Below are 27,860 nucleotides of genomic sequence, written 5' to 3'. Positions count from 1 at the left end.
ATTACCTTAAAATACAAAATGCTCTCTCTTTCTTTTTGTTTTTGTTTTGCAAGCCGAGGTGAGAAAAGCGAGCACGTTCGTTCTCAGACTCGAATAGAGAAACGCTTTTGTCATTAGCTTCGTCCTCTCTCTCTCTCTCTCTCTCACTCTCAGACTCTTTTTCTCATACTCTAATAGAGAAACGCTTTTGTCATTGGCTTCGTCGGGTCTCTCTCTCACTCACACTCTTTCTCTCTCTCTCAATAGCACACCCTTTTTTGTCTCTATCAACACACACTCACACTCTCTCTTACACACACACTTGTCTTGGGCATATCAAGGTGCCATTCTTCTGTGTGTCTGCATGAACATTCGGAGCGACGTTGTAAATCTTGAAGCGGAAATTAGGGTTTCGGGAGACCTTTACCCACAGCCGCACAGCACAATAGGAACCCGAGGTCCAGTTTTGAGCACAACACAGACTTCACAGGCTTTCGGGAAGAAGGTCTCTTGCAAGCCCTAAGGTCTCAGAGCATTTGAACTCTAAGGCGGGCACACAGACTTGCAAAGATCTGAAAATGCAGGCACCGTTTTGAGTATAGAATTTGCTTCTTGGTTGAGAGAGCATTCCGAACCCTAAGGACTTTACACAGCAGGCCATCGCTAACCCTAGAAAAAGGAAAGATCTGAAACCCTAGAGGAAGAGTACAGCACATAATATCGTTGCCTGGAGCCCACTTCAACCCCAGGAGCAGATTAAACGGCAGGCCTGTTCTTGTGTAAGAACTGACATGCTAGAGAAACTAGGGTGTCAGAAACCTCAGAGAAAGTAGGCAGAAATTGTTTCAGAGAATTCTTCGAAACCCTAGCTGGCTATGGCAGTGGAGTTTCTTTATCAGTCCACAGATGCTGTTGTTTCCGGGGCTTTTTTTGGCTTTCTCAACTCCACAGGTGTGCAGCTCACCAGCACTCCTCCCACCAAGGGCCTGCCTGCAGTGGACAGCCCCGCCCCTGTCCTCCTTGGCATCCTTGTCTACCTCAGCTCTGTGATTCTGGGCCTTAAATGGATCCGAGCTGGTAATCTGAAGCCCCGCCTCCACGAACCTGCTTTGCTGCAGGTCCTTGTCATCCTGCACAATCTCTTTTGCCTCGGCCTCAGCCTCTACATGTGCCTCGGCATCTCCTACCGTGCTTTCCAACTCAAGTAGAATCTCTGCCCTTTCCATCATCATTTGCACACATACATCTACATTTGAGTCTTTCATGCATCTTTCTGTGTAAAGATTTCAGTCACAGTAAATTATACATGTTATTTGTTGATGGAAAGTTCTCATTGCATTTTTGACGTGGAAGTTTTTGAATGCATAGGTACTCTCTTTGGGGCAATGCATATGATCTCCATGAAACAACGGTAGGTTTATATTTAGAAACACTGCACATCTACATTTTTGATGTGCTTGAGTGCATGCCAATAGATGCCTCTTAACCTCAGTTTTTTGGTTTGTAGATGGCACATTACATCTATGTATTCTACATGTCAAAATATGCAGAGTTTATGGACACGGTGAGATAAATGGAATTGTGTATCACCTAGTTTTCAAACATCTGATAATACCAATGCTTCTGGGAACCTGGAAATTTTCTGGTTATTCTCATACATTCCTCCATATTTAACAGATTATAATGCTGTTGAAGCGCAATGTTCGCCAAGTGACAGTGCTCCATGTCTATCACCACGTCTCTATTGCACTTATTTGGTGGATGATTGCCCATCATGCACCTGGTGGTGATGGTCGGTGATGATTGATGCTTCATGAAATTTTATGTAATCTAAGCTTGGCTTAGAAGTTTATTTGGCCATGGTTTTTCTGACAGCAGCATCCCACTTTGCTTGTCTTCTTCTTGGAGTTGTAATTTTGAATGTCTTCAGTTTTGTAAATCGTTGCAGATGACTTGAATGTGTGGTGTGTCTGTTTCCAGCTTACTTTTCTGCAGCAATCAACTCAGCTGTGCATGTGTTCATGTACCTTTACTATCTTCTTTCTGCTGTTTTTCGAAATGACGAGAAGGCTCGACGCAAGTATCTCTTCTGGGGAAAGTAAGCCCCTTTTCTCTCTCTTTCTTATACGAACTGTTTTCTTTTCTTTGCATCCCAAGTCAGTTAGTTCTTATGTATTGTACTCTTGGTTGTCTGGTGTGTTTCCGTCCAGCTGATAACATTGATTGTTTTATCTTTGGTTTTCAGGTATCTAACTCAACTTCAGATGATCCAGTTTCTTTCCAACATGATTCAGGCGTTCTATTGCATCAAAATTGAAGCTCCCTATCCACAATTTTTGTGCAAGGTCATGTATCCTTTTGTGAACATTTTATACTTATGAAGGCCATGCTGGTGCTGGAAGAATTGGTGTGCTTTGTCTCGATGTTATTGCCCTTTCAAATCTATTGGGATCTGTGTCGACCTAGTTGGATGAAACGGGTCTGTGAGAAGAGATTGTGGGAATATCGTGTTAAGATGCAAACACCATCTTTGTTGGGTTGCAACCTTGAGGTATTTTGATAGGCTTGGTAAGTGTAGAATTATAATTGGGACTTTTATAGATGTGCACTTCTGTGCTATCATATAGGCACACATTTCTTCCCCATTAGTAGGAATGTGGCATGTGTGACGTTATCATGCTTTGCTTAATCGATTCTGTGGACTACGTCCTTGGGGGAGGGGGCAAAAGCCACCCTTGGGGCTTGTAATGCTAGAAAAGACTGCAACTTGCCCTTGGTGAGAAAAGTACCTGAGCTCCACATGCATAGAAAGGTTGTACACTGCTGTTGCAGTGGCTATACCCTCTGTAGTCTCGTTGTAGTGTGCTCACCAAATACGCTAGGCTGTGATGCTGCTGACAAAGTTCCCACCTTCTTTGATCTGTGGGGGGGACTGCATGTACTTTGGTGGCAATAACAATGATCCGGAGATGTGAGTTTCAGGGTGTGACCCTCACCATCCTTCTCGAAGAGGAGTGGGTTGTGCGTCCATGGCCCATGCAATGGTATCCCACGTAACATAGGAATATCCGTGTTAAGATGCAAACACCTTCTTTGTTGGGTTTCAACGTTGAGGTATTTAGATAGACTTGGTAAGTGTAGAATTATAATTTTATAGATGCGCATTTCTATGCTATCATATAGACACACATTTCTTCGCCATTAGTAGGAATGTGGCATGTGTTAAGTTATCATGCTTTGGTTGATTGATTTTGTAGACTACATTCTTGGGGAGGGGGCAAAAGCCACACCGGGGGATTGTAATACTAGAAAAGACTGCACGTGACCGTGAGCTCCACATGCGTAGAAAGGTTGTACTCTGCTGTTGCATACCTATGAGTTGCCTTGTAGGCGTTTCCCAGCAACCCCAGAGGGTGTGTATGATGTTTTTCCAGATGAAATGAATGGTCTCTGTCTAGAGGAGGGGTCCCTATACCCCTTGTAGTCTCATTGTAGTGCGCTCACTGAATACACTAGATTGTGATGCTGTTGACAAGCTCCCACCTTTGATCTGTGGGGGACTGCATTGTCACATGCATCTCGGTGCCATGTGGACATATTTGTACAATAGGTGCATGACCTGGATTGGAAACTGGCCTTGTGAGCCCTAGTTCGGGACAAGTCAGCTAGGGTTCCACTCTTAAGCGTCCAAGGTCAGTTGTACAAGTCCAGTACATGGTCTTGGTCAGGTGTGCAAGTCCCGCACATGAAGTAGTGCTAGTCCGTGTACTGTGAGTCACCCTTTGGAATGATGACAAGTGTTCCGAGTGTTCGGCTTGTAGCTAGATACTAGTCCGTTCTGTGAGTCACCCTTTGGAATGATGACAAGTGTTCCGAGTGTTCGGCTTGTAGCTAGATACTAGGCATCTGAGTAGGAAGCATGTACTTGCATGTAGAAGAATGGGGCAGCCCTTTGGGCTACCCTAGAAAAGGGTTGCAACCCTTGCTTATCAAGGGAGTGTCCCTTGTTGGCCATCTTGGGGGCCGTGGTGCCCATGGCCAATGCCCAACAGCCAAGCATGGCTGGGTAGGCAAGGCGGCCAGCCCTAGATGGCCTGGATAGTCGGCCAGGCTTAGATGTGCATCATTCTAATAAAGCAAAATTCAAATACACCATCCATGGTGGGGGCCCTACAGAGGGTATTCAGGACCCAATACTGTGTCCGATTCTCTCTCTCTCTCTCTCTCTCTCTCTCTCTCTCTCTATTTTTGTACATATCTCTCTATCTTGTGCATTATCTTTGTCACGAAAGATTGCTGCATAGTCACCGGTGACGTAGGGGATGGGACGTTTCGGGATGTGGCAGGAATAGGGATGGATGGGGATGGTCAGACGTCCCCCTGGAGGCGTCCCTCAAAAGTGACGGGGACGGCTTTGGGCCGGGACAGTGTGGGGGACGGCAACTGCCTGTTGTGTAGTCTAACAGTCACTTTTATAACCGTTGGGGGACGCCCTCTTGGGGGCCTTTTTGGGCCATTTTGGCCCATAGTCACAAGGGCCATATTGGCCCTTTTGCCTTGCCTCTTGCCTCTTCAAGTCTTGCCTCTCCCTCTTGCCTATCTATATAAGAACAAGCACACACACACACCCTCTTCCTCACACACACACCTTCAAGCGTCTAGAGTCAAGGAAGTTTAAGTCTCATTGCTCATTGCTCAAGCTTCTAGTGGCAAGCCTTCAAGCGTCTAGAGTCAAGGAAGTTCAAGTCTCGTTGCTCGTTGCTCCTTGCTCATTGCTCATTGCTCAAGCTTCTAGTGGCAAGCCACACACACATACAAGCACTCTAGTCTCTCTCCCTCAAGCATCTTCCAACTTCCAAGCCTCTCACACAAGCACTCTAGTCTCTCTCCCTCAAGCCTCTCTGTCCCTCTCTCAAGCTATCAACTTTCAAGTGACAAGCCATCTTCAACCATGGCATCCTCCTCACGTGCTGGGGCTTCCCGTAGAAGGACGACGGGATGGACATGGTGGGAGGAGGTTAACTACACCCCATCCGCTCATGGAGACGGTTCTCGGCCATGGGCATGCAAGCTTTGCCCGTACCGGCGAATGGGTGGCGCCGACAAAGTGCGAGCTCACCTCTTGCATGAGAGTGGGCATGAGGTGCGGTTTTGCACGAATGTCATGCCTGAAAAGAGACGGGAACTTCTCAACAAGCTTGCCGTCTATGAGGCGGTTGAAGCGGCAAGGACACCACGAGTGGCCGTGGATCTTGCGACGATGGGGGGAGGAACTCAAGCCTCTTCGATGGAGTCATGTGGTGGATTGGGCCGATCGGCATCATGCGCGTCATCACCTTCACCATCGAGTGCCCCCATGAAATGGCTCCTGACCCAAGTGAAAAAACACAACTGGTGGTCGAACGTCGAGTATGTGGACTCCAGCCCAATTTGAATAAGACCATCCAAGAAGAGTGCATCCTTGGCCATAGAAGATGCCAAAGTCCAGAGTACCACGCAAGTACCAAAGAACTTTGAGAGCACACCGCCAATGCTGTTGACAGGGTTTGGATGTGAAAGAACTCAATAAGCTGACTGCGAAATAAACGTCCAGTCGGGAGTAGGTCAACCAAACCAAACAACCGACGAGAACCCGATATTGTCCTTGATCAATCCTTGGAGAAGCATCAAGAAGAGAAAGCTTCTCACTAGTATCGATAAGAGAAGATACTGATTTGCATCCAGTCATCTGAGATCTGTCAAGTATCTCCTGTGTGTACTTCTGCTGAGAGAAGAAAATACGCTTAGGGGTTTGCCAAATCTCAAAGCCAAGAAAATAATCCAAAAGGCCAAGATTCGTCATCTCAAACTCTGTCTCCAAAGCATCCATGATTGAACGGATTCTCACAGAATAAGAACCTGTAAAGATGAGGTCATCAACATAGAACACAATGATAACAAGCAACCCCCTCTCAAGGAGGATATAAAGGTTTGAATCTGCATGAGAACGGCGTAGGCCGAGCTTCTGAAAGAACTCATCAATCCACTGGTACCAAGCCCGCAAAGCCTGCTTCAGGCCATATAAAGCTTTCTTCAATCGGTGCACCTGATCCCGTTTGCCTGGAACCACAAATCTCGGCGGCTGATCAACATACACCTCTTGTGTAAGCTCTTCATTCATGAAAGCCGACTTGACGTCCATTTGGAATACGGGCCATCTATGATGTCCTGCAAGAGCAAGAACGGTGCGAATCGTAGTCATCCGGGCCGTCGGAGTGAAGGTCTCATCGAAGTCGACTCTAGGGCGCTGAGCATGACCCTTGGCAACCAACCTCGCCTTGTGCTTGTCCAAACTGCCATTAGCTCGAAACTTCGGTTTGAAGATCTTGCGCACACCAATCACCTTACGCTGCAGTGGCCTAGGCACCAAAGTCCAAGTGCATTCCATTCAATAGCATCCAGCTCTGCCTGCATAGCACGATGCCAAGGCTCACGTGAAAATATATATTATATATATAGATAGATATATATATAGGAGGACGATGAATAAGAGAGGACATACGAGCATAGTTAACAAACATGTTGTTCTCATGAATTTGTTTCCTTGAAACTCTGGAAGATCGCCTGAGAGAACCAGGCGGATGAGTAGAAGGAAGCTCATGTAACCTAGAATCATGAATTGTCTGAAAATACCATCCAGGCATAGATTTGCTCGAACTCGTTGGAGGAGAATCAGAGTCATCATCATCATTTGACTGAGAATCCACAGTTGGAGGTGTAACAAAAGCAAGGGGAGGAGGCGGCGGCAACGGAGAAGGAAGAAGAAGATCACCACCCCCCTCTGAAGATGTAAGAGTCTCGTCGAACACCACATCACGGCTCACAACAACTTTACCGGCTTGTTGATCATATAGACGATATGCCTTGGACACAGAACTGTATTTGAGAAAAGTCATGCGCTGAGACTTTGAGTCCAACTTGGAGCGATGTTCCTTAGGCACATGTACATACGCTGAACAACCAAATACCCGCAAATGAACAACAGAGGGCTTCTCACGATGGAAAGCCTCATGGAGTTTTATATGGAAGAGTAGTAGTAGGGGACCTGTTCTGAAAATAGACAGCAGCTGCCTTAGCCCAGAAATGTCGAGGTAATGAAGAATGCTCAAGCATAGCATGGGCCATTTCCACGATGGTCCTATTCTTCCTCTCTGCAACTCCATTTTGTGATGGAGTATATGCTGTAGTAAGGTGTCTCCGAATGCCATGATCTGTGCAATATTGCTGAAACTCCTGGGATGTAAACTCACCCTCTCTGTTTGTCTTGAGAACCTTGACTGAAGAACCGGTCTCTTTTTCCACCTCAACCCTCCAATCAGAGAAGTGCTGAAAAGCCTCATCCTTGGATTTCAAAAAGGAGACCCAAGTATATCTGGAGAAGTCATCCACCATAACAAGCATGTACAATGCCTTACTCAAAGACGCGGTACTCATAGGACCACATAAGTCTCCATGAACAAGAGCAAGAGATGTCGAAGATTTCCGGTCTCTTTTTCCACCTCAATCCTCCAATCACATCCTTGGATTTCAAAAAGGAGACCCAAGTATATCTGGAGAAGTCATCCACCATAACAAGCATGTACAACGCCTTACTCAAAGACGCGGTACTCATAGGACCACATAAGTCTCCATGAACAAGAGTAAGAGATGTTGAAGATTTGTGTGTCGCCTCCTTTGGAAAGGCGTCTCGGTGTTGCTTCCCTTGTAAACAAGAGGAACAAACAGAAGATGGAGCCTTGATAGTCGGTAAACCCTCAACCCATCCTTTGAAGCTCGTTGTAGAAGCTGATAGCTCAAATGGCCAAACCGAGCATGCTAAAGAGCTGAAGAAGAACTAGAAGAAAGCAAAGCGGTTAACTTGTACAAACCACTATCTTAGACTCCTTGAGCCAAGATGCTACCAGTCTCCTTATCACGAATGGTAGAGAAGATCACCTCCACACCCTGAGCTGTAAGAGCACTCACTAACAAAAGGTTAAATGCCAAATCTGGAATGTACAGAACGTCAGAGAAGTACCTCTTGTCCTCAGAGGAGCAGAAGATGGGGATGGTGCCATGTCCATGCACTGGCATGGAAGAAGAATCACCCAAAGTGATCTCGCCTGTCCTGGCAGGGAAGTCCTCTAACCAATCTCGATGGGGTGTCATGTGAGCAGTAGCACCGCTATCCACAATCCACGATCGCGATTGAGAAGTCACAAGAGCAAGTACATGACGAGTACTTGCTAATAGAAGAATACCATCATCCTTCTTGGTCTGAGACACCACTATAGAGGAAGAGTTCTTTGCTTCTTCATCCCGCTTCTTCTTGTGACATTGGGGCGATTTATGACCCTTCTTGCCACAATAATGACACTTAATGTCCTTGTTTTTAGAAGGTATGTTTTTGTCTTTATCCTTGTTGTTATCCTTGGAGTTCTTGTCAAAACCCCCTTTCCCTTTCTTATGTTGATTCTTCCCTTTATCTCGTGTGGCCAAAGCTCCATCAGAACCACCAGAGGTGCCAATCCGCTCCTCAAAGTGAGACTCAATCTGCATAATGGAGGGGATGACTTCCTCCCAAGTAAGTGGAACAGGACGAGGAGAAGATACAAGAGATTGAAAATAAACATCAAACCTCTCTGGAAGCTTGGAAAGAAGCCGAATAGCGATATCCTTTGTAGAGATATCCTTGCCACAATCAGCAAGCTCATCTCGGAGATCTTTCATCTTCGAGATGAAAGCAGATAAAGACGGAAAGGTAGAAATTGACAAGTTCATAAGCTGCTTTTCCAAAGCCAAAATCTGTCCTGGAGACTTAACCTCGTAAAGATCTGCAAATGCCTTCCAAACTTCATGTGCGGCGTCTACTGTACGCACATGAGAGAGAACAAAATCTTGACAATTCAACATCAGAAAAGAGAAAACACGACGATCATTTGCTTGCCAAATATCAATTTGTGCTTGAGTCACACCACCGGAAGGAAGGGTGGGAGGGTCAGGGGTGGCATTGGTAAGTGTAACAAGCCAATCCTAGAGATCCACGCTACGCAAGGCTGATTTCACCTTCACCTTCCACAAAAGTGTAGTTGGAGCCATCCAACTTTGCAGACTCAGAGAACATATGAAGTGTAGTCGAAGCAGCCATCACAAAAGCTCGGGCTCAATCTCAGAAGAAAAATGCAGGTACGAGAAGCCACCGATCCTCAACTCAAAACACTAACAATTGCAAGAACCTCCTGTAGGGAAGAAAATGCAGCAAAACAGATGCTGCAGCCCTGAAAAGGAGCAATCAACAAGTGAGAAGGGGGTTCCTAGAGATCAAACCGGTGAAGGAAGACCTGAATCTGCAGTGGAGAAGCGCCGGAAGAAGCCAGCCAACCAGCAGCAGATCTGAGAAGAAAAAACGCAAAGTTGAAGATGCTGAAAACTGAGGCAGATCTGGGGAAGCAGATGAACGCTGAACCGGGAGCGATGATACCAAGAACGAGTGCACAGAGCGGAAGCATACAAGCACTAGAGTGTGCTGAGAGAGAGAGAGAGAGAGAGAGAGAGAGAGAGAGAGAGAGAGATGAAGCAACCTTAGTTGCATTCCGTACTAGTGAATACATGGTATGTAGGTTGATGCTTAGGAGCTGGAGTGTCACAAACAGCAACATGAGGAGGAGAGAGACATAGTACGTGATGAGCAATAGGAGATATACAGACAGCTTCACAGAGAACTCGAGGGCATTGGTAGACGAGTCACTCGAGCCTAGTCTCGAGCAGGAGGAGATGTACAGACAGCTTCACAGAGAACTCGAGAGCATTTATGGACGAGTCACTTGAGCTCAGTCTCAAGCTCTCACGACTACTTCACGCACTTCTTTCGCTTAGCAGAGTCGTCCTTCCATCTCTAAAGGCACCAGGGTTTATAATATATACATTATTTTAAAAAAGTGAACGTACTTAAAGGACTTATCTCGATGTGTACTTTATGTACTCGTATGCATACCGCGTACTGGACCGCACCGTACCTAAAGTATGCAACCACTATGGAAGCAACTATGCTAAGTATACTGAAGTGAAACAGTCCCAAGCAAGAGACATGAACAGTCTCATAAGTGAGGGAAGCAAAAGGAAGACTAGACTATGAAAACTGAAAGAGGCAAGCCCACCTATTTATAGGTAAATAGGGCTGGCCGACTGGACACTTAGTGCTGGCCGATTGGACATGAGGAAGTTGGCCGGCTGGGCATGAAGTACCTGACCTGGGAAAATGCCAGATAAATATATAAAAATAGGGTGGCCAGCCCACAACCAAGGGCCATGAAAAGGGACCAAAAGGGGACTCCAAAGATGAGCAGAAATTGGGGACGAATGTGCTAACAGCCATCACAAAAGCTTGGGTTCAATCTCGGAAGAAAAAATGCACAATCTCAGATGAAGTGTCCACCACAGGTATTGAATGCCACCAATCCTCAAATCAGAACACCAACAACTGCGAGAAATACCTGTAGAGGAAAAAACGCAGCACAACATGTGCTGCTGCCCTGAAACAGAGCAGCTCACAGGTGTACAGGGGGTATTAGTGGTCAAAACTAGTGATGGATGATCAGAGGCTGTTGTGGAGAAGTGCCGGAAGAAGCCAGCCGACCAGCAGCAGAGCTGAGAAGAAAAACCGCAGAGATTAAGGTGCTGAAAACTGAGGAGAAAAACTGGGGCAGTAGAGTCACTCTGAACCTAGAGCGATGATACCATGAAAGAGTGCACAGTGTGGAAGCATACAAGCACTAGAGTGTGCTGAGAGAGTGCAAGAGCAGAAGTTGGGGATGAATGTGCTAACATCACGGTGTCCTTTTGTATGACTCATTGCCTAAACATCCTCCTCAAGGACATAGGAGCATTGCCATGGATCAGCCCGCTCATTGAGGAGGCCGACACCATGGTCTCCTTTGTCCTCAACCACCGACGACTTCGGCATGAGTTCAACAAGAGGTCCTCTCTCTCTCTCTCTCTCTCTCTCTCTCTCTCTCTCTCTCCTCAAATATTCCGACACTTGGTTTGCCTACAACTTCCTCGTGTTGGGCCCGTTGAAGGATTGTAGTGGTGTTTGAGGGGGCTTTTCCTTAGCGACAGGTTTGCCGACATGCAAGAGTCCCGTACAAACACTAGCCGAGAGTGTAGGTTACGGGTGGATGATGCCTCTTGGTGGGAGAGTGTGAAAGAGGCTGTCATGGAGATCGGGTCACAGAATATAGTGCAGGTGATCATTGATAATGGCTCAAATTGTGTCTCCATGGGAAGGATGCTTGAGGAGGAGTTTCCTACCATTCTTTGGACTCCATGTGCTGCTCACAGCTTGGACCTCCTCATCAAGGATGTGGCAAAGATAGGTTGGGTGTTAGACATCTTCGAGACCTCTCGCACGATGGTAAAGTTTGTGACAGAGAGGCGGAAGGTGCTTGCTATGTATTAAACACACAACGACTTAGAGCTTCTCAAACCTTCTACCAGTAAATTTGCATACACATTCACTGTGGTTGAGAGGCTGGTGAGAGTCCGCCATGGACTCCTACGCACAGTGGTTTCCAGGGAGTGAACAATCCCAAGGCCGTTGCAATGGAGGGGATGTGGACCAACTAAGGCAGTTGGAGGATGAGTTACTTATTTTTCGAAATGGTAGCTTTAAATTTGGTTCAGTGACTTCCAAAATGCGGGAGACACAGCGATAGCCAGTGTCATGGTGGGAGAAATATGGCATCACTACCCCTCACTTGGTGAGTCTTGACTCTTGACTCTTTGAGTCTTGAGTCTTGCATAAGAATCCACTTGTAGTATACTTATTACTAACAGGGGCTTCAAGTTCTTTTGTTGCATGAATTATGACAAATATCCCTCGCCATTCGAATCCTATTGTTATGACCCTGTGAAAGTGGAACAGCATGAGTGTCAGCATGGTGGTTGGTGAGCAAGATAAATATTTAATGATTCATATTTGGGTGCCCGGACAAATGGTATTATGTGTGGACATCCTCAAATGTGAAGGGGGACCAAGGACTTTAATATTTTTAATGTTTTAACCTTGGGTGGTCCCTAGGCATAAGTGACCGTTTGAAAGTTTGATAAATTTTAGAAAGGGGCCACTAGGATATTTTTGGGAAAGGGGCAACTCCACTTTGGGAGGTACACGCCTCTCTCTCTTCTCTCTCTCTCTCTCTTGCTTTTGGGGAGGAGTTGTGGAAGCTACCTACGTGGAGGAGAAGGGGAACCACAGCTGCGTGGAGAGTAGCCGTACAGAATTCAGGCCGTACAGAACAGGTGGCTGCAGTTCTGTACAGCTGGTACAGGCGGTGGCTGCTGTACGACAGCAGGTACAGGCTGCTGCACATCAACTGGCGAAGGTGATTGCAGGGCGACCAGGTACAGGCTGCTACAGGTGCAGGCAGCTGCAGGCGAATATTTGTACAGACAGGTGCAGGCTGACAAGGACAGCGCAGACCTGTACGGACAGGTGCAGGCTGACAAGGACAGTCCTGTCCAGCAGGTACAAGCGGCGGAAACTGCACGGACAGTCCTGTCCAGCAGGTACAGGCGGCGGAAACTGTACGGACAGTACTGTACGGACAGGTACATGCGGGTACAGTCCGGTGTGTGCAGTCGAGCAGTTCAGGCGGTGCATCAGTGAGGCGACTGCAGGGAGAGTACAGACAGGCTGTTACAAGTACTGATTGGTACGGTCAGTCCCTCTGGTGCAGAACCACGCATAAAAATTGGTAAGCTCTGAACATATCAATCTTTCTTTCTTTCCACTGGCTTATGTCTGCTGCAGAGTTGTTTCATCTGGCCCTTTGTGAGAGGAAGGGTATAGCAGTTTGAAGGGTGGAAACAGAGATTGGACAGTGGATGTGTATTTAGACTGAGTTTGAAGCCATGTTCATGGAACATCCAGATGTATGCTCAAGGCTGCCCTGTTGAATTGTCTTGGTTGATCAGAGGAAAACACAGTGTGTTGCTTTTGTGGGACACAAATCTGTATGTGAATCCTCTATGCCAAGAGGTCTCGAGGGCTACCAGATTGGACATGCAGGTTTATTTTCTTTGACTGGCTTTGTTGTACTCAGTTAAACATTTCATTGAATTTGAATAAAGAAATACTGAAAGGGGCGCCAAGCTTTGGGGCCAACAGGTGTCGATTTCCTTTCAGTTTTGGAGCATTCTAGCTCCTGTTAATTTGTTATTTATTTGGACTACAATTGGAAGGGTGACTGCTAGTCTACCGCACTTTGGTTTCTACCAGAGGCCGGTTTCAAGGTTCAGTTGCCGGAACCCATCATCAACTTTCTTAAGGGGGTGAGCTCGTGGTTGACTCGAAGAAAGTCATTGCTGAAAAATTCAGCAACATGTCAGACACAGAAGATGAATATTTTTATGATGAAGAGGAAGAGCAAGAGACCTCTCTTGAGAGAAATGAATCTGAGGATATTCTTGCAGGAGAACAGGTTGCAGATGATGCACAATATGAGGATGTAACACAGCCATAAGATATTCCTAGTAAAGAGGAAGATGATGCTCAGTTTAAAAATCGTTTGGCAGGTGTAATGGATGTGTTTATGCAGCTCACTCAAAGTGAGAAGTTTGCTGAATTTATGAGATCCCGTTCTGAGCCTGAAAAGAAGAAGAAAGTGCGTTCTAAGAACCCACCTTAGGGCAATAGTGGTGCCTTCCCACAGGATCCATCTTTTGGACAATTTCTGAACATGCAACATACTTTTGGTGCCAACTCACAGAGTTTCTTTTTCGAACAGCCATCTATTCCACAACAGTCTATGCATCCAGGCTATTTTGGTGGTGGCTCTGTGTTCCAATCCATGACTGGGGGTTATCCTCAGGGAGGCATGGGTATTCCAGGGAATTTTGGAGCTAGTTTTCAGCCTGGTATGCAAGGGAATATGTATGGTGGTATGCAGTCCGGAATGCAAGGAAACATGTTTGGGGACATGCAGCCCGGAATGCAAGGAAACATGTATGGGGGCATGCAGCCTGGTATGCATAGTGGTATGTTTGGAAACATGGCTGGAATGTATGGAATGCCAGGTGTGGGAATTGGTAATGTTGACCCTATGATGGGCATGAATGCCGGGGGTAGCAATCTTGTGAAGCCACTTCCTTATGATAATTTAACGCCTATGGATAAGGCGAAGGATTATAAGGAAGGGGGAGCTGCTGTGAAATTTGACTCATTCAGTGGGGCCAAAGATAAGCTAAAGGCACTTACCTTTTTACAGCAGTTTGATGCTGCTTTTTCTGGTGGTAATTACACGGAATCCTCTAAGGTGAGAAAAGTCGCATGAGAAAAGTTGCGACTTTTCTCAAGGGCAATGCATTGCAGTGGTGGTCCACTCTTCTTTTACAGGGCATAGCACCATCCACTTGGGTACAGTTTAAGCAGGTGTTCTCTTCCGTATGGCTCACATCTACTTGTGAGGTCGATGTAATGACAGCATGGTACAAGTTGGATGCATCAAAGTGTGAAAATCTTGAGGATTATAATAAGAAGTTTTGGGAAGCTTTACTCCCAGTTACTTCTTATCGTGCAGTGCCTTTGTCTGAGCAGGTGGAGAAGTATTGTTGTGGGCTGCCCAAGGAAGTGCGTGACTATTGCATAAAGACTCGAGTAATAAATATGTCACAGATGATAGAGAATGCTATGATAGCAAATGCGTTACTCACTGGGGTCTCATCTGGATTTAAAGGAAGTAAAAGCTCAAGTAAGAGATCTGAAAAGTCAGGGCATGCTTCGCGTGATGCAAAAGGGTCTACAGAGAAGCGGTATACGAAGTTACCAATGCCCAAGAGAACTCTTGAGGAGAGAGAGGCTTTGATGGATGCTCGGAAATGTTTTTATTGTACAGAGGAGGGACATATGTCTTTTAATTGTCCCAAGCGTAAGTCCCAAAATGACTCTGGCACTAAAGGGAAGTCCAAGTCTAAGAAACCAAAACCATCTGCAGGGTTAGTTCCTGATCTTGTTGGGGAACAGCCAGTTGGTGAAGAGACTGAATTGTGCAGGGGATGGCTGGCCGATTGGGGATCCGTGCAGAGGAGATGGGGCCTTTGTATGAGGCTAATATGGCTTGTCCTGGGTATGTAGAACCCGTCACTCCTATTATTGGGAAGCTCAGGCTTCATGTGCAGTGTTGTGTGGACACAGCGAGGAGTTTTTCATCATGCCAGTTGATGGATGTGATGTTTTGTTGGGTATGCCATGGTGCCATAGAGTACATGCGGTGGTGGATACATACAACAGGAAGATTACTCTGACTCATAGAGGGAAAGAACATGTTTTGGATGTAAAGCTTAAAGGGGAATTTGTTCCTATTGTATCAGCTTCCGCAATTTCATCAGTAATGAAAAAGCATCTTTCCGCATACTTGATTTTTGTAAAGGATGCAAAAGTGATGAGTCTAAATCTAATTTGTCTATATTAGATAAAGACAGGATTGATTTCTTACGTGAGTTCCACGATTGTTTTTCCGAGTCATTGCCAGGAGAGCTTCCTCCCGAAAGGCCAGAAGATCATGCTATTGATCTAATTCCGGGTAGTGCTCCACCAAATAGACCGCCATACCGTGTTAGTGCAGCTCAACAAGAAGAAATTATGAGTCAGATACAGTAGTTGTTGAATAAAGGGTTGATACAGCCTAGCTCATCACCCTTTTGCTCACCTGTGCTCTTAGTGCAAAAGAAAGATGGTTCTTGGCGCATGTGTATAGATTACAGGGCGCTGAACAAGAATACCATCAAGAATCGATTTCCTATTCCGAGGATCGATGACATATTGGACCACTCACAGGGCTCCACAATCTTTAGTCGAATAGACTTGAAAAGCAGGTATCATCAGATACGTATTAGACCCGAGGATGTGCATAGACAGCATTTCGAACCACTTTTGGGTTATATGAGTTCTTGGTTATGCCCTTTGGTTTGACAAATGCACCTGCCACATTTAACTGAATGATGGACAGGATTTTCCGGCCTCATAGAGCATTTGTGGACACATTCTTTGATGATATGATTGTGCATTCACACACTGAGGAGGAGCATAGGAGGCATTTGGCCATTGTGTTTGAAGAACTCCGGAAGCATAGGCTGGTTATTAATGGCAAGAAGAGTGAGTTCTTCTTGCAAGAGATACACTTCTTGGGGCATATTGTGTCTAAGCATGGAGTCCGTATGGATCCTTCTAAGGTGGAAGCGATTCTTAATTGGCCAGCTTTGAGGACCGTGCATGATGTACGCAGCTTTTTGGGATTGTGTTCCTACTGTCAGAATATGCAGCGGAAATGATATCCAAACTTGGGTAGACAAGAGCAAGTAGACTGCAGAAAATAATCAGCACAAGAAACACTGAGAGATGTGTGTAAACTCTTCTCTATACACAAGATCCCGAAGAAAACTGAATGAGAAAGTGGAGGAGGATGGGGGGGAATATATACAAGCCCATGAGGGCAGTCGGCCAGCCCTGGAAGAGGCCCACGACTCATGAAATGTCCACGACTGCTGAAAAACAGCAGTCGGCCAGCATCTGGTCCCCACGTCTGCTCAGATCAGGTCGGCCAGCACACAAATAGCCCACGACTGCTCCAGATGCAGTCGGCCAGCCTCAGTGTGGTCCTGGCATCACCTGGCAGCCCTCCAGCCACTAGGAAAAAAATGGGAAAAATAGGGAAAAAATACGGGGAGTGTGGAAAAATGATATACGGGCGGGCACACCCACAACAGAGGCCCTGGTGTATACAAATAGACAGGAGATGACTTCTAACACCCCCTCTCAGCTCCTGGCTGTGTAACCAACCCCAGGGAGCTGGAGTGCCGCCTGAGCGTAGCCTGAGGTAGAGACTTCGTGAAGAGGTCCGCCGCATTGTCCTCCGTCGAACAATAAAGTAGCAAGATGTCACCAGCCAAGATCTTCTCACGAACAAAGTGATACTGTATCTCTATATGCTTGGTCCGGGCATGGAAAACCGGGTTCCGAGCAATAGCTATACAACTCTGGTTATCACACTGGATGACTGTGGGCTCCCTCTGTGGAAACCCCATCTCGCCAAGCAGCCTCCGCAGCCATACAACCTCACAAGCAGCACCACAAGCAGCCCGATACTCTGCCTCTGTCGAAGAAAGGGCAATAGTCGGCTGCTTCTTGCTGCTCCAAGAAACCGCTCCTGAGCCGAGGGTAAAAGTGTATCCTGAAGTAGATCTCCTCGTGTCTGGATCTCCTCCCCAATCTGAGTCACTCCAACCTTGGAGCTTGACTCCATTCCCTCCTGTGTAAAAGAGTCCCAGATCCTTCGTACTCTGCAGATACCGCAAGATCCGCAATCCTGCGTCCCAATGAGTCTTCAATGGCGTCTGCATAAAAGAGCTCAACAGCCCCACGGAGAAGCTCAAGTCCAATCTGGTGTTCAGCAACCAGATCAATGAACCAACCAACTTCCGGTACTGCGAGGCATCAACTGGCTCACAAGGATCTGTCACGGTTAACTTTGTGTTCGGGTCCATCGGCGAAGTAATAGGCTTGCAGTTCTCCATCCCAAAGGCCTCAAGCAACTCATGAACATACCGCTGCTGAGAGACGAAAAACCCCCTCTGGGTCTGCCAGATCTCCAATCCCAAGAAGAAGTGGAGTAAGCCTAAGTCGGTCATCTCAAACTCCTTTGACAAGGCAGCCTTCGTCACTCCAATGTGCTCCACATGACCGCCGGTGAGAATGAGATCATCCACATAAAGGATGATGAGTGTGACCAAGCCGCGTTCCCGAAAGAGATACAGGTTCGGATCTGCAACCGATCTCTGGAATCCAGTCCGAATAAAGAAGGAATCAATCTTCTGATTCCAAGCCCGCGGAGCCTGCTTAAGACCATACAAGGCCTTACGTAACCTGTAAACCATCCCTTCCGATCCTGGAACAATGAAGCCTGGAGGCTGCTCAACGTACACCTCCTCCTGCAGGTCACCATTAAGGAACGCCGATTTTACATCCATCTGGTACACGGGCCACCTCTGAGAAGAAGCAAGGGCAAGAACGGTCCGAATCGTGGTCATCCGCGCTGTCGGTGCAAAGGTATCCTCGTAGTCGATGCCTGGCCGCTGAGCATAACCCTTAGCCACGAGCCTGGCTTTGTGTTTGTCCACCGACCCATCAGCCGCGTACTTGGTCTTAAAGACCCATTTGACACCAATGACTGACCGCTTCGACGGCCTCGGTACCAACTCCCAAGTGTTGTTCTTCTCGATGGCGTCAAGTTCCACCTGCATGGCTTCCCTCCAAGTATCCTGTGAAAGGGCTTCCTTTACGGAAGTGGGCTCTTTATCCCGCATGATACGAGACATAAGAGCATAGTTCACCTGAAGAAGCTCCGCCGTGTTGCTTTTATCTCGAACTCGATGTGATCTTCGAGGGCCGTCCTCTGTGGTCCACTCGAAGGGTAGCTCCGTGACACCTGACTCCCGAAGGGTGTCCATCAACCACCTAGGTACTCGAACAGATCGTGGAGCCTCCTGTGGTCGCGGGGGCTCAACTCCAGCTGCGGGCTCAACCTCCTGTGATGACTGAGGTGGATCAACTGGAGTGATAGACTGGGAATCATCATCAGACTCTGGATCTCCAAGAAGTGGCGGCTCCTCGACAGTGGATGCTGGAACATGCTCGTCAAAGACCACATCCCGGCTGACAACAATCTCGTTCCTCTCTGGATCATACAACCTGTATCCCTTGGAAAGAGAGTTATACCCCACAAATACCAGCTTGCGGGACTTGGAGTCAAGCTTCCCCCTCTGCTTCTTCGGAATATGTACATACGCGTCACTCCCAAAGACACGGAAGTGCGAGACATCGGGTTTCCTGCCAAAATATGCCTCAAATGGAGTCATATGGGGTACAGAAGTCGTCGGAGAGCGGTTAATGGTATGGACAGCTGTCGCCACAGCCTCACCCCACAGTGGACGAGGAAGATCTCGATGCTCCAGCATGGTCCTCGCCATCTCCACCACAGTCCTGTTCTTACGTTCAACAACTCCATTCTCCGAAGGCGATCCGGTATTGGCCAATTCCCTCTTGATGCCATGATCTGCACAAAACCGAAAGAATACAGTCGAGGAGAATTCCCCTCCTTTGTCAGCCCTGAGAGTCTTGACCTGAAATCCAGACTCTTTCTCCACCATCACGTGCCAATCCTTGAACCGAGCAAAAGCCTGGTCCTTCTGTGAAAGAAAGTAGACCCACGTGAATCTGGTACAATCATCAACAAGCAGCATGAAGTAGAGAGATCCTCCCAAGGATGGTATCTGCTGTGGTCCACACAAGTCAGTGTGAATCAACTCCAAAGGTTTCGAAGCCCGCCTGGAAGCCTGCTTCGGAAAGGATTCCCTGTGCTGCTTACCACGTATGCAAGAACTGCAGCGTCCTTGCCTACTACCAACATCTGGCAAGCCAACCACCATCTGGTCCCGGAAGGCGCGCCGCAAAGCATCCACATTTAAGTGGCCAAAACGAAAGTGCCACAAGTCTCCGACCTGAGAGCCTGTCAGTGAGGAGAGTGCAGAGAGTTTGTAGATACCGTTCTCCACACCGCCTTCCCAAACAACTTTGCCTGTCTCACGGTCCCTTAGAGCAACTGAATGCTCCTCAAATTCCACCCGAAAGCCAGTCTTGCATACCTCATGCACTGACAAAAGATGAAAGCCCAGAGCAGGGACATAAAGAACACGGGAAGCATGCTTGCCCCCCTTGCCGTCGGGAATGATCTCCATCCGGCCCTCACTATGAATCGGAATAGTGGAGTTATCACCAATAAAGATACGACCTGACTGCCGCTTCAGATCCAGGAAGAAGTCACGGGATGGAGTCATGTGCCTGGAAGCACCACTGTCGAGAATCCATTCCCGAGTATCCTTTGCGGTGAAGCCAACTGCCTCCTCGCTCGAAGACGATGAATCATCGGAGTCCACCATCTCCAAGTGCACAAATGCCGGAGTCTTCGCAGCTGAGGCTGAGGACTCAGCACTCTTCCCTGTCCGCTTAGGGCACTTCCTCCAGTAGTGGCCTTTCTCGCCACAATCATTGCAAGATCTTTCGGCCTTCAGCTTCTCTCGTTCTGGATCTGGCTTCTTCTCGGAAGACTTATCTGGTGAAGCCTTCCCTTTGCCCTTGTTGGTATTACGGCCTTTCGACCGTTGGCCAGTTAAGGCCTCTGATCCTCCGCCGTGAGGAGGGTTCGTAAAACGTTCCTCCTGGTCCAAGACCATTGGCACAAGCTCCTCCCAAGTAATGGTGCTGAGCCTGCCACTAGTGATCAACGAGGAATAGAAAGCGGAATACTGACCAGGCAAGTGAGAAAGTAACGTGATGGCCATATCTTCGGACGATATCTCTTTCCCAGCTTGAAGGACTTCCTGCTGAAGGGCTGCAGCTTGTTAATGTGTTCCCGCATCGTCGAAGACTTGCAGGGTTCATAACCCGCATCTGCACTTCCAAGGATATCCGCTTCATGGGTGATACCCTGTTGTACAAAGAAGCCAAGTGCTCCCATATGCCTCTTGCCAGCGTCATGTGCTTCACATGGTTGATCACCTGTGGTGTGCAATTGAGGAATATAAATGACCGGACCCTGGCGTTGACACGGTCCCACATTTGTGCCTGTGCCTCTCGGTCCCTTCCTCGCAGATAAAACCTCCCCTTCCTCAGCTTCCGGCCTTGGCACCCCTTTGATAATAAAATCAGCAAGATCATATGACTCCAGAACTGACTCCATCATGACCTTCCAGATGCCATAATTGGACCCGTCCAACTGCCGATCCACTGGGAACGTGGGAAGAGTCGGAATCTTCACGTGCTTCTCTGCCATCTCGAGTAAATCCGCCATCTCGGAGAGTAACCTGAAAGGGTGGGTGGGTGGGAAAAAAAATCTGAAAATCAGAGAGATATGCAAGTGGCTGTCCAGCCCTTCTGCCCGCCTTCCTCTGCACCTTCACTTCCCGTTCAGCCCGAAACAGTCCACCGATCAGCAACTTGTTGCTCCCCCTCTTGCTCAGAAAAACGCCCAAGATCTGCTAGAGCCTAGGGCTCTGATACCATGTCAGAATATGCAGCGGAAATGATATCCAAACTTGGGTAGACAAGAGCAAGTAGACTGCAGAAAATAATCAGCACAAGAAACACTGAGAGATGTGTGTAAACTCTTCTCTATACACAAGATCCCGAAGAAAACTGAATGAGAAAGTGGAGGAGGATGGGGGGGAATATATACAAGCCCATGAGGGCAGTCGGCCAGCCCTGGAAGAGGCCCACGACTCATGAAATGTCCACGACTGCTGAAAAACAGCAGTCGGCCAGCATCTGGTCCCCACGTCTGCTCAGATCAGGTCGGCCAGCACACAAATAGCCCACGACTGCTCCAGATGCAGTCGGCCAGCCTCAGTGTGGTCCTGGCATCACCTGGCAGCCCTCCAGCCACTAGGAAAAAAATGGGAAAAATAGGGAAAAAATACGGGGAGTGTGGAAAAATGATATACGGGCGGGCACACCCACAACAGAGGCCCTGGTGTATACAAATAGACAGGAGATGACTTCTAACACCTACTACAAGCGATACATACGGTATTTTGCTGAGATTGCTTCGCCCCTTCATGCCTTAACAAAGAAGGCAACTCCGTTTAGATGGGCTGATTAGGAAATTACAGCCTTTAAAAAGCTTAAAGAAAAGCTTACTTCGGATCCAGTATTGGTGTTACCGGATCTCCGAAAGGCTTTTGTTGTCCAATGTGATGCATGTGGAAACAACATTGGGACAGTTCTCATGCAGGAAGGACATGTGATAGCCTATGAGAGTCGAATATTGCAGAATGCCGAGAAGCATTTACAGGTTTATGAGAAAGAGATGTTGGCTGTAATTCATGCTCTTTCTACATGGAAACACTATTTGCTTGGGGCTGATTTCACTGTGCAGACAGATCATCAGACCTTGCGTTATTTCCTCACGCAAACTAAACTTTCTGAGAAGCATATGCGATGGGCCAACTTTTTGTCTATGTTCCACTTTCAGATTGTGCATGTGGAAGGCAAAAAGAATGTTGTGGCAGATGCTTTGTCACGCAAGCCATAGGTCTCAGCAGTTTCACTTGCTTATCATCATGAGCTTGATGAGATGAAAGAGCAGTATGCCCATGATGAGGATTTTGGAAGGATCTATGATCAGATGTCTGAGGGTCAGTGGCATGATCATTATACTCTCAGAGATGGTTTTTTGTTGATGCATGGTAGATTGTGTGTTACCAGGCAATTATGACTCAAGGTTATGATTGAAAGTCATGCTCCACCGTATGCGGGTCATAGAGGTATTGATGCCACGGTAAAAGTAGTTGAGACTTTCTTTTATTGGCCAACCTTGAGAAGAGATGTTGATGCTTTTGTTAGGCAATGCATCGTATGTCAGAAGGTGAAGTTTGACCGTCAAAAGACACCAGGGTTACTTCAGCCTTTACCTACTCCAGATAGACCATGGGAGAGCATTGCCATGGATTTTATATTTGATCTTCCACGGACACAAACGGGGAATGATGGCATTTGGACTATCATTTGCAGGTTTAGTAAGCAAGCTCATTTCATTCCCGTGCGTAAGACGATCAAAGTCGATCATATGGTGAAGCTGTTCATGGGGAACATCTTCAAGTATCATGGCTTGCCTTCGTCTATCATTAGTGACCGTGATCCACGGATGACGAGTTTATTCTGGAGAGGGTTGTTTGACAACATGGGTACAACTCTCAAGTTTTCATCTTCATTTCATCCACAAACAGATGGTCAATCGGAAGAGGCTAATTCTACAGTGTTAGATCTTCTTAAGTGTTATGTGTCAGAGGAGAAGCAACAATGGGAAAAGTATCTTCCTTTGGTGGAGTTTGCATATAACAACACAGTCCATACCTCGACGGACAGGGCGCCTTTTGAGATTGTGGAAGGAGGGAAGAAGGCACCACCCATTTTGCACACAAAGGATAAGATCTTTGAGGCTGATCAGTATGTGGAGAATATGGATGAAGCTTATCGGAGAGTTAAGTTGGCACTCCAGAAAACTCAGCAAAAGCAAAAGAAAGCAGCAGACCGTTACAGACGTGCATTAGAGTTTGCATTGGGTGATTGGGTTCTTTTGCGATTTGAAAAGGCTAGGCTCAAGAAGATGAAGGGTAAAGAGCGCTTATTCCCTAAGTTGAGCATGCGCTATTATGGACCTTTTTAGGTATTGGAAAAGATTGGTGAGGTGGCCTATCGCTTGAAGCTACCAGATCACTGGAGGATTCACAATGCATTTCATGTGAGTCTACTTAGACCTTTCCGTGGGGATGTGCCTGAGGATGTATCAGATGAGGCTCCTCCGGAAGTTGAGGAACTTGATGAGGTTCTTATTCCAGAGCAGACACTGGCACATAAGGAAAGACAGGTACGAGGTAAAGTTTCCCGTCGCTATCTTGTGAAGTTCAAGAACTATTCACGGATGGATGCGAAGTGGATGGAGGAAGGTGACTTAACAGATTCACCTCAGGTTTTGTAGCTTTATCTCGATGCCTTTGAGTTGGAGCCGACTCTTGTTACAGCTCATACAGGTTCAGCAGAGCATGGGTCTGGAGCATTGCCTGATGCTCAAGAGGGGGGTAGCACCTCCACTCCCATGATACAGATAGGCTCAGATGATATCTAGAGGTCGCTTGGTGCAGCTTTTGTCTCACCCGAAGGTACTGATGGCTGACAGTACATCTGTTTATGGGACTTCTATGATATATGTGTACTAGTCACATTGGATGTTGTGGTTGTGTATGGTTCATAGTGGTATACAACTTGGGCTACTACTACACCATTGGTTTGCAGTGAATGTTGTTACATATGCATGGCTTAGAGAGATTGGGACGTTGATCTTGCCATATTGTGCATTTCACTTCGGATATTTTGCTGTATCACCAGATTGCAATCGAGGTCGCTTGCCATTTTTCAAGAGGTATGACCCTGTGAAAGTGGAACAGCATCGAGTGTCAGCATGGTGGTTGGTGAGCAAGATAAATATTTAATGATTCATATTTGGGTGCTCGGACAAATGGTATTATGTGTGGACATCCTCAAATGTGAAGGGGGACCAAGGACTTCAATATTTTTAATGTTTTAACCTTGGGTGGCCCCTAGGCATAAGTGACCCTTTGAAAGTTTGATAAATTTTAGAAAGGGGCCACTAGGATATTTTTGGGAAAGGGGCAACTCCACTTTGGGAGGTACACGCCTCTCTCTCTCTCTCTCTCTCTCTCTCTCTCTCTCTCTCTCTCGCTTTTGGGGAGGAGTCGTGGAAGCTACCTGCGTGGAGGAGAAGGGGAACCACAGTTGCGTGGAGAGTAGCCGTACAGAATTCAGGCCGTACAAAACATGTGGCTGCAGTTCCGTACAGCTGGTACAGGCGGTGGCTGCTGTACGACAACAGGTACAGGCTGCTGCACATCAACTGGCGAAGGTGACTGCAAGGCGGCCAGGTACAGGCTGCTACTGTGCAGGCAGCTCCAGGCGAATATCTGTACGGACAGGTGCAGTCTGACAAGGACAGTGCAGACCTGTACGGACAGGTGCAGGCTGACAAGGACAACCCTGTCCAGCAGGTACAGGCGAATATCTGTACGGACAGGTGCAGGCTGACAAGGACAACCCTGTCCAAGAGGTACAGGCAGCGGAAACTGCACGGACAGTCCTGTCCAGCAGGTACAGGCGGCGGAAACTATACGGACAGTACTGTACGGACAGGTGCAGGCGGGTACACTTGTCCAACTGTGCAGGCAGCGCATCAGTCAGGTGGCTGCAGGTACAGTACTGTACGGACAAGCACAGGCGGGTACAGTCCGGTGCAGTCCAGCAGTTCAGGTGGTGCATCAGTCAGGCGACTCCAGGGAGAAAAGTACAGACAGGCTGTTGCAAGTACAGACTGGTGTGGTCAGTCCCTCTGGTGCAGAACCACGCATAAAAATTGGTAAGCTCTGAACATATCAATCTTTCTTTCTTTCCACTGGCTTATGTCTGCTCTGCAGAGTTGTTTCATCTGGCCCTTTGTGAGAGGAAGGGTATAGCAGTTTGAAGGGTGGAAACAGAGATTGCACAGTGGATGTGTATTTAGGCTGAGTTTGAAGCCATGTTCATGGAACAGCCAGATGTATGCTCAAGGCTGCCCTGTTGAATTGTCTTGGTTGATCAGAGGAAAACACAGTGTGTTGCTTTTGTGGGACACAGATCTGTATGTGAATCCTCTATGCCAAGAGGTCTTGAGGGCTACCAGATTGGACATGCAGGTTTATTTTCTTTGATTGGCTTTGTTGTACTCAGTTAAACATTTCATTGAATTTGAATAAAGAAATACCGAAAGGGGCGCCAAGCTTTGGGGCCAACAGGTGTCGATTTCCTTTCAGTTTTGGAGCATTCTAGCTCCTGTTAATTTGTTATTTATTTGGACTACAATTGGAAGGGTGACTGCTAGTCTACCGCACTTTGGTTTCTACTAGAGGCCGGTTTCACCTATCACAGGATTGTAGCTCGGTTCCTTGCGAGAGGAATTGGAGCACTTGGGACCTTCTCCACACAAAGAAGAGGAATCGGTTGTCCACTGTTCAATTAGAGCGATTGGTATTTTGTCATTGCAAGCTCTGCCTAATTGAGTAGATAGGCAATCCCATCAAGCCTCGCCAAGTCAATGTCGATAAAATCGACATTGAGAAAGTGAAAGAAGTCCCAGAGATTCCTCGAGAGGAGCGTGACATTTATGCCATGCTATATGAGGAGATCATAGCAGTCACACGTGTTATTCGTGCACATTCATGTGCACAATAGGTGCTAGTACCAATGTAGCAGTTGAGTCTTCCTCCACATTCGATGCAGATTCTCACAGTGAGTCTGAGTCTGACAATAACGAGGGCATGTTCTTGAATTCATCCAGGTATATCTTTATGCTGTATTAGTGGACATGCAAATTTCACATTGTGAAGTTTTCATCCAAGTTGTAGCCAGTTGATATTGTGTTAATTCTTTAGTGGTGCATATACCCTTTCAACTACCTTTTTGTTGTAATAATTCTTTCTATTTGTTATGATCCTAGGCGCTAGCCTTCATCATTATGGCTGAGTCTGCCCTGTATCTCCGGAGCTCTGACAGAAACTCAGTACACAGACCTTGTATGAATGTATGCTGTGTATGTGCATGGGGTGTGTGTGTGTGTGGGAGCATATATTGATACCAAGTTCTACACCCACTATTGGGCATTGATGACGTTAGTGGGGAGGCCGTAGTATCTAGTCCATACTATGCATGATGGAGTTGATGGTTTATTGTCTTGTGGATGACTACCATGAGGTTATAAATTGCACTTTCTTGTAAGGTGAATTTGGGCATGTTCTTGGATTCATCTAGGTATATATAGCTACTAGCTAGGTTGAGAGCCTGAGCCATTGTCCATGAGCCATGTGGCCTATCATGATTTATTTTCTATTGTTTATGGGCATTGGGCCATGACTGTTGATTCATCATGATTCATGTGACATGAACACTTCAAACTTTTAATCTATGTAGTGTCATGTATGGGTTTTTTTTTTGTGGCATGGTATGATGGATGATTGGATCATGGATCATGTATCATGGACAGTGGACCATGGTCTATGAATCATGATCATTGATGATGGATGATTATATGGTTTCTGTTATTTGTGGTCTGTGGTGTCTACAGTCCTTGGGGGTGTGAGAGAGAGAGAGCTGATTCTCTGCTTTATTTGTGATTGCAGATATTATTCTATTACATGATCTCTTTGCTGCTGCTCTTCAGCAATTTTTATATACAGAAATACAGCACTCTTACCAAAGTGAAAAAGACCTGATTTACATGGGATTTTGGCCTCTCTGGCTGCACATTTTTTTTCATCAATTTGGATCACAGGCAGGAAGGTTAGTTACCTTCAGGAATTTAGACGTTAGGTATTTGTTTTGGGGGAGGTTTGAGGATTCTATAAAACTCTGCTTTTTGAGATTATTTTGTGGAAGCTAGGTCTCAATTTTCATGCAATTGTAGTACTTTCACAAGGCCGTCTGCATGTTGATCATGAGAAATAAAGGACTAAACCTTATATGTGAACATGAAAGAATGTATGTTTTCTCTTGTCAAGTTTATATTAGAGTGGTACTGTTTACGTAGTGATCATGAGAAATAAAGGACCAAACCTTATACGTGAACATGAAAGAATGTATGTTATCTCTTGTCAAGTATATGTATATGAGTGGTAGTTTTCCACCCTTATATTAGCTCAAATCTGGTCTCCCAGTACACATTTTTTTTACAGGAAATCTATGAGTGAAGGCTTTTCACTTAGTTTATCGTATGGACTCTGTAATGTGGCTTGTTTTGTAATTGTATAGCGCCATGGCAATATAATGCTATGTGGGGCTTGGCTGGTTAATTCAACGTTTATTGTAGCTTGTTTTGTAATTGTATAGTGTTATGGCAACATAATGCTTGGTTAATTCATGGTCTAGACATCATGATAACGGTTATTGAAGTTTTAACGGTGTTTATGTTTCATTGTTATAAGCACCACCGAGCAGCATTTACAAACGTTGCTCTTAGACCCACACTAACCTCAGGGTAGCCTTTAAATCAAACTCATAAAAACTGGGAATTGAACTCAAAGATTTACATGTTTATAATTAGACACCCAACTACTTTTTGATATGCTCCCCTTTTTTTTGTTGTTTTAATAATGTGTTTAGCCTGCTAGTGAGTGCTACATCGCAAGAGAGGGTACTGAATGAAATGCCATTT

General features: G+C 46.6%; 1 protein-coding gene across 1 annotated transcript; it reads left to right on the top strand.

Moving 5' to 3' along the window:
* The first annotated feature begins 711 nt into the window (after positions 1-711).
* On the top strand, positions 712-27,206 carry LOC147612061 (uncharacterized). The gene is made up of 7 exons (XM_086783901.1): positions 712-1,183; positions 1,348-1,390; positions 1,487-1,543; positions 1,657-1,771; positions 1,960-2,077; positions 2,225-2,324; positions 26,830-27,206. Exons 1-7 carry the CDS (start codon positions 855-857, stop codon positions 26,920-26,922), a joined length of 855 nt encoding a protein of 284 aa, XP_086640027.1. The 5' UTR covers positions 712-854; the 3' UTR covers positions 26,923-27,206.
* Positions 27,207-27,860: the final 654 nt, after the last annotated feature.

The sequence above is a fragment of the Cibotium barometz genome, chromosome 46, assembly GCF_041138505.1.
Source record: "Cibotium barometz isolate CiBa-2024 chromosome 46, ASM4113850v1, whole genome shotgun sequence".
NCBI classification, from domain to species: domain Eukaryota; kingdom Viridiplantae; phylum Streptophyta; class Polypodiopsida; order Cyatheales; family Cibotiaceae; genus Cibotium; species Cibotium barometz.
Note: the sequence above shows the minus strand (reverse complement) of the source record. Positions and strands in the feature narration are given on the sequence as shown.